The sequence below is a fragment of the Arvicanthis niloticus genome, chromosome 2, assembly GCF_011762505.2.
Source record: "Arvicanthis niloticus isolate mArvNil1 chromosome 2, mArvNil1.pat.X, whole genome shotgun sequence".
Lineage (NCBI taxonomy): Eukaryota > Metazoa > Chordata > Mammalia > Rodentia > Muridae > Arvicanthis > Arvicanthis niloticus.
The window spans coordinates 137,767,017-137,780,517 of NC_047659.1; the positions used below are offsets into that span (position 1 = coordinate 137,767,017).

The 13,501-nt window shown below is 50.7% G+C and overlaps 1 protein-coding gene across 4 annotated transcripts in view; it reads right to left on the reverse strand.

The window, feature by feature from the left end:
- Atp9a (ATPase phospholipid transporting 9A (putative)) overlaps positions 1-9,291 on the reverse strand; it is a 105,847-nt gene extending 96,556 nt beyond the window's left edge. Inside the window, exon 1 of one of the 4 annotated variants that reach the window (XM_076930291.1) lies at positions 9,221-9,291. In XM_076930291.1, coding sequence (XP_076786406.1) covers positions 9,221-9,234 — 14 coding nt within the window. In that variant the 5' untranslated portion in view covers positions 9,235-9,291. Of the gene's footprint in view, positions 1-713; positions 1,218-8,809; positions 8,963-9,220 lie in introns of those variants that run through there. The other 3 variants (XM_034495001.2, XM_034495003.2, XM_034495002.2) reach the window with 3 other exon arrangements.
- Between the last annotated feature and the right edge of the window lie 4,210 nt (positions 9,292-13,501).

Consider the following 13,501-nt stretch of genomic DNA (forward strand, 5'->3'; position numbering starts at 1 on the left):
ACAGAACAGAAACTTGCTAATAAAAACTAGCTTCCAGCTTAACATGAGGGAGGCGCTTAATCTTATTGCAGCTTGATACACCGTGTTTGGTTGCTACCCCTGAGTGGCTTGCCCTATTCTGAAGAGAAACACAAGAGGAGGAGGAAGAAGAGGAAGAGGAGGAGGAGGGAGGATGTGGAGGAGATGGAGGAGGGGAAACTGAGGTCAGGATATAATATATGAGAGAATTAATAAAAAAAAAAAAGAGAGAGAGAGAAACTAGCTGTAGTCCATAAAGACAATACAACCAATCCTTTTTTAAGACCAAGTTTTATGTAGCGAAGGCTAGCCAGCCTCAAACTTACTATGTAGCCAAGGCTGGCCTAGAATTCCTGATCCTCCTGCCTCTACCTTCCCAGTGCTGGGATTATAGGTATACATCACCTATAATAAGATTATAATAATATAAAAAAATTATAGTCATATAAAAAGATTAAAACTAGTATTTTTCTTTAAAAACTAAATCAAAGCTGGATGCTGGATGAAATACCTTTAACCCTAGCACTTGGGAGGCAGAAGCAGGCAGATCTCCGAGTTCAAGGTCAGCCTGGACTACACAGTGAGTGCCCCACCCCTTTTCTTCTCACTGCTGAGATGGAATCCAAAGCCAAGGAACACACTGAGGAGACCCTGCTTCAAAACAAACAACAAATAAACGCCAAAGTCCACTTCACCTGAGGCAGAAGGCACTTCCGGTCCGTGACTGAACCTGAGTAGCTACAGAGAGAACTCCTGTGTTTGTTCTGAGGGCAGCTGAAGGTCCAAACACAGGCTGCTTGGCAGCTGCTCCCTTGCAACCATGGCTCCGGTCGGTCAATGCCAAATCGCAGTGGCTTCTCTCCACGGGGACCAGCACCAGTGGCTTCCCCTCACCCCTCCCCTGGGGCCCTACCTGGGCTGGCATTCACACATCCTCTGGTATCCACAAGGACAGGCACATCCGGTTTCCTCCGGTGGCAGAGGGAGGGACTCTGGGGCCGGCCGTGTCTGGCACGAACGGGGCTGGCAGAGGGCAGGGAGATCACTTCCTGATGGGCCAGGGCCAAGCCTTCTTCCCACTGTCTGTATCCAAGAACGCAGAGCCCTTCTAGAGACACCTCAACCCAAATGGGAGCAGGCAACTGAGAGGGACAGTGACTCTACACTTCACCCTGCAGCAGAGTCTCCTCCCCAAACACACCCTGGAACACCAGGCGCGATGGCCACCCCTCCTCACACTGAACAAAGGAGTTTATTGAACACGTTCTGGGTGTGATAGCTCACAGCTGGAATCCCTGCAGTTTAAGGCCAGCCTGGGCTACAAGAGACATGTCCATGGTTCAAGAGTTTAGTTAAAGCATGTATGCCAACTGGCTCTCTTAGTTTTTGGTTTTGTTTCTTTGAATACAGCAATTTTTAAAATGCACTATGTCTTTAAAAACGTGTCATGCTCAACTGGGCGGCGGTGGCGCCCACCTTGAATCCCAGCACACGGGAAGGAGGCAGAGGCAGGTGAATCTCCAAGTTCCAAGCCAGCCTGGTCTACAGAGCGAGTCCAGGATAGCCAGGACTGGTCCTACTGAGAAACCTGGTCTTGAAAAAAACTAAAAAAAGAAAAACCAAAAACTGGGCAGGATTCTTTCCCTGGTCAGGCTTATGCAAGTCCTCACTTCAGCCTTAGCTATAAATACTCAGCTCTTCAGTAAACATCAGAGCCACTGTGCTGGTGAGCGGGGCAGGGCAGGACTCGGACACCTCTTGGGTCTTTTTTTTTTTTAAGTTTTTTATTTATTTTATGTATGTGAGTACACTGTAACTGTCCTTCAGACAAGATGTTTACAGATGGCTGTGAGCCACCATGTGGTTGCTGGGAACTGAACTCAGGACCTCTGGAATAGTAAGTAGTCAATGCTCTTAACTGATGAGCTATCTCTCCAGTTCTCTTGGATCTTAAATAAACATTTGCCACTCCCACTCCCACCCCACACACACCAGGGAACTGACAACAGGAGGTTCCAATCTCTTCTCTCAAGTAGCCGACAGACAGCCATGAGACAGACAGCCCCCCCCCCCCCCAGAGTCCCCATCTAGACAGCGGCACAGTGGGAATGGGCGCCCCTGAGAGACCGCCCAGGGTCTCTCTTGGCTTCCCTATGGTGGCAATCAACTTCTAAGGTGTGGGCGGCTCACAGGAGCAAACCTACTCCCTTTCAGCCTTGTAGGTCTGAAGCCCAGGAGGGGCTTAATGGGACTTGGTCCCTGAAGGCTCCAGGGAGAGTCATTTCCCACCTTCTGAAGGCCTCCCAGCCATGCAACAGCTGGCTCCTTGTTCTTTAAATGACGGACTCAGTTACTTTCCTGTTGCTGTGACAAACACCATGGCCAAGCAACTTACAAAATACAGCGTTTAAAGGGGTGCTAAGGTTCACGAGTGACAGAAAACAGCTTTCGGGAGTCAGTTCTCTCCTGTCACTGGGCCACAGGACCCAGACTCAGGTGGTCAGGCTTGGCAGCCTGAGCCATCTCTCGCCCCTGTCTTAGGGTAGCTACTCCTGTGATGAGACACAGTGACCAGAAGCAAGTCAGGGAGGAAACGGTTTGTTTGGCTTACACTTCCACATCACTGTTCATGACTGAGAGAAGTCGGGACAGGCACTCAAACAGGGCAGGAACATGGAGGCAGGACCTGATGAAGACCCCACAGAGGAGCCCTGCTTACTGGCTTGCTTCCCATGACTTGGTCAGGCTGTCTCCTTATAGAACCCAGGACGGCCAGCCCAGGGGTGGCCCCACCCGCAATAACTGGGCCCTCCTCCATCAATCATTAAGAAAGTGTCTTATATTGGATCTTACAGGGGCATCCTCTCAGTTGAGGCTCCCTCCTCTAGCTTGTGTCAACAAAAAAAAATTAGCTACCACCTGCTATTTTACTTTTTAGATTTTTAATTGCTTTTACCTACGTGTAGGCATGAATGTCTGGAGATACATGCACAAGAGTACAGGCCTATAAGAAAGGCCACTGTGAAACACCTGGTGTAGGCCCAGAGGACACAAAACTCTGGTCCTCTGGAAAAAGAGCAATTTATTTTTTTTGTGGGGAGGGGGGTTTAGAGACAGGGTTTCTCTGTGTAGCCCTGGCTGTCCTGGAACTCACTCTGTAGACCAGGCTGGCCTCAAACTCAGAAACCTGCCTCCCAAGTGCTGGGATTAAAGGCATGAGGCACCACTGCCCAGTAAGAACAAATATTCTGAACTTCTGAGCCATCCTCCCAGCTTCCTTTTTGTTTTGGAGACCAGTCTCCTGTGGCCCGTGCTACAAGGGAGATGAGATGAGAAACGCTTGATCCTCCTGCTGGAATTCTCAGCGTGCTGGGATGATGGCCATGTGCCACCATATCTCATTTGACACAGTACTGGGGATGGAACCCAGGCCTTGGTGCATACCTTAGTACTCTAGCCACAGGGCCCACTTCACCCATTTCCAGAGATGAGAGATCTCAGTCTACAGCCTGGTGGACTGGCTGGTTGTGTGTGTCAACTTGACACAAGCTGAAGTTACTACAGAGAAAGGAGCCTCCCTTGAGGAAATGCCTCCATGAGATCCAGCTGTAAGGCATTTTCTCAATTAGTGATCAAGGTAGAGGAGTCCATTGTGGGTGGTGCCATCCCTAGGCTGGTAATCCTGGTTTCTATAAGAAAGGAAGCTGAGCAAGCCAGGAGAACAAGCCAGTAAGCAGCACTCCTCCATGGCCTCTGGATCAGTTCCTGCCCTGTATGAGTTCCTGCCCTGACTTCCTTTGGTCATGAACAGCAATGTGGAAGTGTAAGCTGAATAAACCCTTTCCTCCCCAACTTGCTTCTTGGTCATGATGAAAACGTCACAAAAGTGCAGAAATACAAACCCTGACTAAGACACCTGACCTAATATAAAACTCATTAAATGGTTGAAGATAAGCTTGAATTTATCCTTCTGACCTCCAGAGAGCTATGATTATTGGTTTTCTCCATCATATCTGGTTCCACGTGGTTCTGGGATTGAACCCAAGGCCTCCAGTATGCTAAGTAAGCATTCAACCCACTGGGCCACATCCTCAGCACCAGCAAGGCTATTCATTGTTGCAGTTACAGACATACCATGATAGAATATATACACCATATAAGATACATAGTTACACCATGACCTCTTCTTTCTCAATCCACTTAATACACAGAACATAGTAGTCTCCAAATGTTAATACAGTGAACGCCAAAGCCTTCTTGATAAAATAGGGTTAATATGACCTGGTAAATCTTAGGTCAGCTGGAACCCAAGCTCCTTAGCTTCCTGAAGTCTCGAGCATGGTGTGGCTCTGATGGAATGCTTTTTTACATCCCCATCATTAAAGACCCTCTCCTCTCAAAAAGACACCCACAGGATAGGCTGGGGATACAACTCAGTTTGTGGGTGCTTGCTTAGCATGCAGGAAGCCTTGGACTCCATAGCCAGCACAGCATAAACTGGACATGGTGGTGCATGCCTTTAATCCCAGCATTCAGCATACAAGAGGTACACTGTGCGTTCAAGAACAGTCTGATCTACAGATCAAGTTCCAGGGCAGCCAGGGCTACACAGCAAAACCCTGCCTCAAAATAATACTTGACAAATATCAGAAGAGCAGCCTGGCTACCCCACACCATCAGATCCAGGCAACACCTGAGGTGTTTTAATGCTTACATCTGTAAGCATTGCATGGGTTAAATCTCAAACAAAATATAGTTAATTGTAATTATCTCCACTTTAGAGATGAAATGAGCCTATGGGGCAGGGGGGATAACTCCCAAGAGCCCTGGCGGCTAGTGTAGAGGATGAGGGTTCATAACCAGCAGCCACATGGCAGCTCACCAGTCTCTAATGCCAGTCAGTCCCAGGGGAAACAGGCAGGCAAATACCCATACACGTAAAATAAACATAAGAAGGGAGGGAGGGAGGGAGGGAGGGAGGGAGGGAGGGAGGGAGGGAGGGAAGAAAGAGGGAGGAGAGAGACAGACAGACAGACAGACTGACTGACTGACTGACTGAGATGTGGAGAATTCAAAGCAGCTTTTCCAAGCTCTCCCGGCTGGGAAACAGCAGCCGCCTTGAACTCAGCTCCTAGACCTAGAGTCCAGACAGCTAAAGACCTTTGACATGGAACAGGATGCAGCAGCTCAACCAGAAGTTAAGTTCATGATGTCATCAAATGGTTTCCCGCTACGTGGTGCAAATGCCTTGCTTCCTGACTGGGCCGTTCCAACAGTCTTCCCTCCTCCTGGGACTGACGACTCTGGGGCCACCGGAAGCCTCAGCACTGGAGGGAGATCTCTGTTACCTTGGTTTTTGTTTTTGTTTGAGACAAGGTCTCATGTAGCCCAGGCTGGTCTCAAACTCAAAAGCATTACACCATCTCTCACACACCATTGCGGGGATTGCCATGAGGTCCAGCAGAGCCTGGGGCCACCAGTTTCCTCTCTGCTCACTCCACTGGCCAGTTATGATTCAGGAAGACCTGTCTCTGTTTCCGGAGTATTCCAATTACCAAAATTCTCACCTTAGGCTGGAAAGATGGCTCAGTGGGTACCAGCACTGGCTGCTGTTGCAGAAGACCAGGGTTCAATTCCCAGCACCCACATGGTGACTCACGATTGTCTGTACCTCCAGTTCCATGCCAATCTGATGCCCACTTCTGGCCTCCACAGACACTTCACACACATGGTGCACATATACACACATACACAAGCGAGGAAACATTCATAAAATAAAAGTAATTTTTTAAAAACTGGGACTTGACTGGCCTGAAACTCAGATCCACCTGCCTCTGCCTCCCAAATGCTGGGGTTAAAGGTATTTGATACAACATCTAGCTCTGGTTTAGTTTTTTTTGTTTGTTTGTTTTTTGTTTGGTTGGTTGGTTGGTTGGGTTTTTTTTTTTTGTTTGTTTGTTTGTTTGTTTTTTGGTTTTTCGAGACAGGATTTCTCTGCGTAGCCCTGGCTGTCCTGGAACTCACTCTGTAGACCAGGCTGGCCTCGAACTCAGAAATCCGCCTGCTTCTGCCTCCCAAGTGCTGGGATTAAAGGCGTGCGCCACCACTGCCCAGCTTTGGTTTAGTTTTTTAAAGAAAAAGATTAGTTTTAACCAGAAAGGTGATGCACACCTATAATCCCAGCACTGGGGAGGTGGAGACAGGAGGATCAGGAATTCTAGTCCAGCCCTGGCAACATAATGAGTTTGAGACTAACTAACCTTGGCTAATAAGACTGGTCTCTGGGGGCACTGCAGACATCGTACACACACACACACACACACACACACACACACACACACGCAGGCAGGCAAAACACCCACACATGTAAAATAAAAATAAGCCAATCTTTATTTTGTGTGTGTGTGTGTGTATGGATGTATGTGTGAGGGGTTTATGTGTGTGCACAAGAGCAAGCATGTGGGGCGGGTTGGTATATGTCTCACTGTGAGGGGGAGTGTATGTGTGGGAACATGTGTGTGCACCATGTGTACCTGTGAGCACAGGTGCCTGGTGCGCACAGAAGTCAGGAGAGTACTTCAGATCCCCTGGAGTAATGAATGGACAGTTCGGAGCAACCATGTAAGCAGCTGACAGAAATCACACCCAGGTTTTCTACAAGGGCAACAAGTGCTCGTAACTGCTGAGCGTCTCTCTAGCCTGCAAATCAGACTTTAAAGAAAACAAAATAGAAACAATTTACTTTAGGGGGGGTGTAAACACCAAGGTGCCTATGTTGCTGTCAGAGGACAGCCTGCTGGAGCTGGTTCTCTACATCCACCTGTGTCACAGGGGTCCAGCTCAGGCCACCAGGCTCAGCAGCAAACATCTCTCTTCAGGGCCGTCTCCATAGAGCTCCACTGTTAGTTCTGCCTACTCTGGTACTCATGATTGTAGACCAAAATGGACTCAAACTCACAGGAGATTCACCTGCCTCTGCCCGGATTATAGACCCAGACCACCATACCCAAGTGATTTTTGTTTGTTGTTTTTCGAGACTGGGTTTCTCTGTGTAGCCCTGGCTGTCTTTGAACTCGCTCTGTAGACCAGGTTGGGTCTTGAAATCACAGACATGCCCCTGTCTCTGCCTCCTGAGTGCTGGGATTAAAGGCGTGTTCCACTGCTGCCACCACCACCCGTTATTTCTTTAATATAAAATTATCTGGCCCCCTCCCTCTAGGCCTCTGAAAGTCAAGGCACAGTCTGTCCTGTAAACTACCACCGGTAATTTAATTGCTCAGGCTCTTCTGATATGCACTGACCAAGGCCCTCAACCGGGACTTCCATTGAAAATCAGCAAGGGGCCTTTGGAAAGACACACAAAAGCTAGGCCAGGTGGCACAGGAATGCCATCCCACCTAATCAACTAGGGTGGCTGAGGCAGGAATGTCACAAGTCCCTCCTGGACTCAGAGAGCATTCAGAGCCAGGAGGAGAATTTCAGTGAGACCCCAACTCAAATAAAAGGCAGAAGCAGCTGAAGATACAGCTGAGAGGTTTTTTACAGCTCTTCCCTGAGCCCAGCCCCCAACATCGGGAAAGAAACAAAGACTCACACAGCCTCCATGCCTGCACAAGACCTCCCTCAGCTTGTATCAGAACCCGAGGGCGCTGAGGCACTTGGAGAAGGCCCCATAGCCTACTGCAGAGTCCATAAGCCTCCCCCATTATACTGAATACAGAGCCCAATACCATGTAAATACTACATAAAGGATAACACCGTACCATGGAGGGCACGCTGACACCTTCAGAACACAGGTCATTTCCATTCGAAACATTTCAAAAAACAGCAGATGGGTGAATCTGTGAACAGAGGCCACCATAGAGACCCTAGATTCTCATAGTCTTAAATGAGGTCAAGGGATGGGCTGGCTTCAAGTTCCCCAGGTCCTGTCCTGCACCTGCACACCTATCTGGCAGACCTTGTTTAAGTCAGATTTTCTTAACAATCACCTGGCACAGTCCCTGCATTTAACTGGTAGACACGACTCAACCGCGGCACGTTAGAGTCTGCTGATCTTACTAATTAAAGTGTTTATAGCGTGGGATTGGGATGGGGATCCAGGCTGAGCTCTGACGAAGTGTCTTCATCAAAAGACACATTTTGGGGGCTCGGGGTGTAGCTCAGTGGTAGAGTGCCTAGCAGGCTGAAGGACCTGGGCTTGGTCCCTAGCACCATCAAACCCCAAAGCAATAATAAGAAAGCCAACGAGCACAACAAACACGACCCGCAGGAAGTGTGGGGCAGGAAATGTGGGAACCGTGTTCCAGCACCTTCCCGCCCCCGCCCCCCACCCCCAGGCTTTCCGCTTCCGTTTCCCACGCCGTAGAACTGAGCAGTGCCTCAGAATTGAGGCCTCTCAGGGAAGCCAGGCACAAAGAGCCCACAAGATGGCAGCTGGCATCTCTCCTCCTTACACTGATACCTGGTTAGCAGCCCCACCCAGTTCCGGCGTCCCGCGGCCGAGCCACTGGGAACCCCGGAGTGGGCGCCGCAGGCCCCGCCCAGCCGCATCGCCTCACCTGCGCGGCCCGGAGAAACGCACCTCCCAGGTTCCACCCCCAGGGGCTCCGATTGGCGGGTGGAGGCGCAGTCTGGGACTCTGCGTTCTCTCCAGCCCGACCCCTGGCCCCAGGGGAGTCGAACCCGCCCCCGCCGCCAGCCCCCGGGGGTCCCCCGCATGGCAGGACAGCCCCCCCCCGGGGCCCGCGGCAGGTGTCCCCTCCTCCCTCCCCGCCGCCCGGCCACTCACCCCGCGCGCGGCCTACTGTCCACCCGCTTCTTGTGGCGCACGGGCTGCAGCGGGATGCTGTCCGTCATGTCGCCGCCCGCCGCGCCCCCTGCGCTCCCCGCGGCCTCCGCGCCGCCCCGGGGCAGGGGGAGGAGGCGCCGGCAGCGGGCGGGCCGGGCCCGCAGCGCAGGGGCGAGGTCGCGAGCGCCGGGCCACGCGCGGAGCCGCCCGCGCGGCCCGACCGACGGACACGGCCGCACCATGGGCCCCGCTCCGCGCTGCGCCCACGCGCGCGCCCGCCGCCCCGGGGCCGCCGCAGTGTCCCCGCCCCGGCCCGCGCCGCGCGCCCCCCCCACGCGCGCCCACCCGGCCACGCGCCCACCCGCCGTGTCCGTGCGCGCGAGCGCGAGCGCGCGCCCCCACCGCACTCACCCCACCCCGGGCATTCTCTCCAGCTCGCTCCGAGCCGTGTGCACACACCCCGCCCTGCTCACCCCACCTCCACGCCGCGGCCACCCGCGCACACAGCCGGCCGCTTCTGCAGCACCCTGCGCCTCACGCTCGGGTCCCCCGAGTTTCCGGCCGGGGTTGGGGGGGGTAAAGATGGGCAGGTTTACGGACTCCCCCAACACCCTCTTCCATCAATCACACACCCCTCGCCCCAACTGCTTTCCTAAACGACAACAGACTCACAGCTGCGCCTTCACCCAAACACCCAGACACAGCCCTGCTCCACCAATGATGTCACGCACTGTGTCCGTCTGTCTGTCTTTCCCTCAAAAGAAAGGTTATTGTGAAAATAAAAACACTCGGGGCTACAGAGAACAGCTCAGCATTTAAGAGCAGCCACCATTGCTTGACACACCTGCAACTCCAGCCCCAGGGGAGCAGAGACTCTCTGCGGGCCTCCAGGGCACCTGCGCACACGTGGCGTACACCCACGCAGGTATATGCTAGTTAAAAAAAATAATAATAATGAAAACAAACCTTAAAAAAAAAAAATCACCACATAGGAGTTCGGTGTGTCTGCCTCTGATCTCAGCACTTGGGAAGTAGAAGCCTGCAGGCTATCTGAGTTCTGAGGGCAGCCTGGTCAGCCAGGGATGCCAGAGAAACGCTGTCTCTAAGTTAATAAATAATCAGCATATAGGAGGCCAGAGAGATGGTTCATGGTTTATGTGCACTGCACTTGTAGAGGGCCTGGGTTTCATTCCTAGCACCCTTATGCTTGCTGATCAATGTCATAGTCCAGTTCCAGGGGAAATGATGCCCTCTTCTGGCCACTGTCGGTACTGCATATGGTTAGGTTTTTGTCCCCAGCATCGACACACTGGCACACCACGCCATATATGGCATGCTACCCAGAGCTCAGTAAGTGCATTTAGGCAGACCCATTACAGTAAGAGAGTAAATCCTACCTCCTGAACCACATCTGTCCCCAATTTCTAAGACAGGGTGTCACTATATAGCCCTAACTGACCTGGAACTCTAGACCAGGCTGGCTTCAAAGAAACCCAGCTGCATCTGCCACCATAATGCTGGGATTAAATCATTTGGCTGGGTGTACTACCATCCCCAGCCAAAGATAGACTTGTAGTTGATTTTAGCTAGATCCTAACGTTTTCAGGAAGTCTCAATAGCCCTGCCCACTAAAACCAAATAACTAAATTCATTTCATGAGCAAGGCACAGAAACTCAACCACCAGCACAAACCATGAGATCATCAGGGAGCAGGGCTGGGCTCCAGTCAGGCAATGGGTCTCGGGTCATCACAGAACCAGTTACCAGAACCCTTTGGAACACTGTCCCACATACATTCACGCACTTCCTTGGCCTCCGATGGCTACCCTCTCTGGGCCCAAACTGTAGCAAGATCACCTAGTCAGCCAGGATCCTGGAAGCTTCCAGCACCTTCCAGCTGTGAAACTCCTCCCGGCAAACCCTATGCTCTGCAGGAGTCTAGTTCCTTGTTTGTGACAGAGCTCAGGACAGTGCTGAACTCAGGCAGCATTGGAAGGAGTGTCAGTCAGCCATCAGCATTAACAGGGCTAGCGTGCATGCCAGCAGCACTGTGTGGGCTAGGCTCCAGAGCAGCAGAATTCGGCTGAGGGTGAAATACAGTCTCCATAGGTAGCCCAGGCTAGCCTCAACTTCCCAATCTAGTGTTGGAATTAAGTACAAGCCTGGCCAAAAAAAAAAAAAAAAAACATTTTTTTAAAGTCTTCATCCTAATCAGACAATCTCTCATGGAAAAAGCCATTTAAAGCCTTGGTATCCACTGGACATAGTGGTGTAAGAACACCAAAGAATAACAATGAGTTGGAGGCTCCCCTGGGCTACCTGGGGAGTCCCAGGCTATCCTGAGCTACATGAGGAAACCCTGTCTCAAAAAAACAAAACAACAACAACAACAACAAAAAAAAAAAAAAAAAAAAAAAAAAAACAGAAATAGCCCTATCCATTCAAAGGTCTCCAAGTCCTTGAGTCCTAGGTGTCTAGAAAAACCTTTGAATAAGGTGATCCGGTCCCGCTCTGGCTTTCTGGAAATCACGTGACTTCCTCCAGCAGCAGGGTGACAGCAGGTGTGAGACGGTATGAACTGGACTATACCTGAGCCTCTTTGTTCAGGCCACAGAACAGGCTGCCTAACTTACATCTAAGCAAGGGGTGTTGACAGGGATATGATGAGCCAGGCAGGCAACTCTTTTAGATGACTAGTGAGCTGGCTCAGGTGGCGCCGCTAAATACAGGGACACCGTGATTTGGGTCCCACACCCATGGAAAGGTGGGACTGAGAAGACTCCACAAGGGCTATCCTCTGACCCAAGCTGAGAAATGACTACACAGAGCTATCCTCTAGAGAGCCACACCATTCATATGGGTGCGTGCCCATGTGTACATGTGTGCACACACGCACAGGTGCACTCTGGAGTGCAGACACACATACACATGTGCATACACTCCTGTGCACAAGACACATGTACAAGAAAGGATAGGTATGTAGCCGGCTGAGCAGTAAAGATGTCTGCCAGTCTAGCGGGGAGGACCAGCTGCCTGAGTCCCCTCTGGCCTCCACACACACAATCAGCTCAGATGCAGTAAAGCAAGTGCAACTTTTTACCAGGTTTTGAGTAGGGCCTGGTGGTAAATCCCTTTAATCCCAGTCTTACAGGGCACAAAGGCAGGCAGATCTCTGTCAGTTCCAGGCCTCTGTAGTAAGAATTAAATCTGTAGACCACGATAGCCTTGAACTCAGAGATCTGCCTTCCTCTTGGGACGAAGGGTGTTCAACCTCACTGGGCCTCCCCAATAGGATCAGAAGTTTAGGACACACCGTATCAATCTCTCTCTCCTCTCTCTCCTTTTTTCTCAATTTCAAGCGTGGAGATTATGGCCTGGCTTTAAACTACAGAACTGTTGTTTCCAATAAGTGTTCCAGGAAGTGCAGGGGAATCCAAGGAAGAATTCCACCTGCGTTTCTAAGGGCCTGCTAGGATCAGTCCGGGCACTAAGATGGGAGATACTACATTCAACAGGAAAGAAATTGTCCTTGGAGGGGTCTTTTGGAAGGTCGAAGGAGGACTGGATATCCTATCTTGTGCACAGGTCAGGACAACCTAGACCTGAATAAGCTCTGAGTTATTTTGTTATAAAAGGCTACCATGGAAATGCAAATGACCCCACCTGCTGAGGGCCTGCCCCGTGGGTATCAGCTATTTCCCATCAGTTTGTAAATTCATTTCAACATTCCAGATAGGGTGTAATTTAAGTGTTCTGCTTAGCTTGAGGGCTATAGGGTGGGAGCAGCTGATAAGGCAGAGCAATTTCTTGGAAGTTCATTTTTCCGCTCAAAAAAAAAAAAAGGTCAAATGCATTTTAGCATGAGAATGTGTTTCCATGTTTTATTTTTAAATCCTTAGAGTGATTTGCTATGCTGAGGGCTGTTTCCCCCCACCCCCACCCCACCCCCTGGCTTGATTCGTAATTTAAAGAAACAAAAACTGAAGTATTAGGGGCCCATCCTTCTGGATAGGCTGGCAAGGTCACCACACCGCAATCCTGATAGCCCTTGACACAGGTCAGTTCACTTTTTACTCTTCTGCAAAAGCTATCCTGTTCAGAATCATCCAGATGGTCAAACGCACATCCTATAGTGGTTTCTAGCAAAGACTGGGTCATTTCCCAGCTCTGAAAACCAGACCGTTCCCTTTTCTGATGCTCTGAAACAATTCTGTTTGGATAACCAGCAGTCTCTGCACTGGCAAAGCCCCTTGCCAAGAAATGACACTGAAGAAAGCACCGGGGTTGATCTGCTGTGTTCACATATCAACACAATGCACAATCACAAACTAGCTCCTTGGACACTAAGCGCCCCACCCCCACTGCCACAGCAAGGCTGGGACCACAAGTTCCTAGTCGCTGTCATGTGAGTATCATGCCATGTCTGAAGAGATAAATATTATTAATGGATCACCCTCCAAGCTGTGCTGCATTAGACCCCGTGTCCATGAGAGTTAAAACAAAAGTGTGTCTGAGAAAGAACAAGCTTGGCAAGCATCGGCACCTTTGCCAAGTCTGATGGCCGGAGTTCAATTCCCAGAACCCACTAATGGGAAGGAATCCCACCACGTGATCCTTTGGCCTCCGGAAGCAGTCTTGTGCAAGCACATTCATGCACGTGCATCTGTGGTGTGCACAATGTAATATAAATGC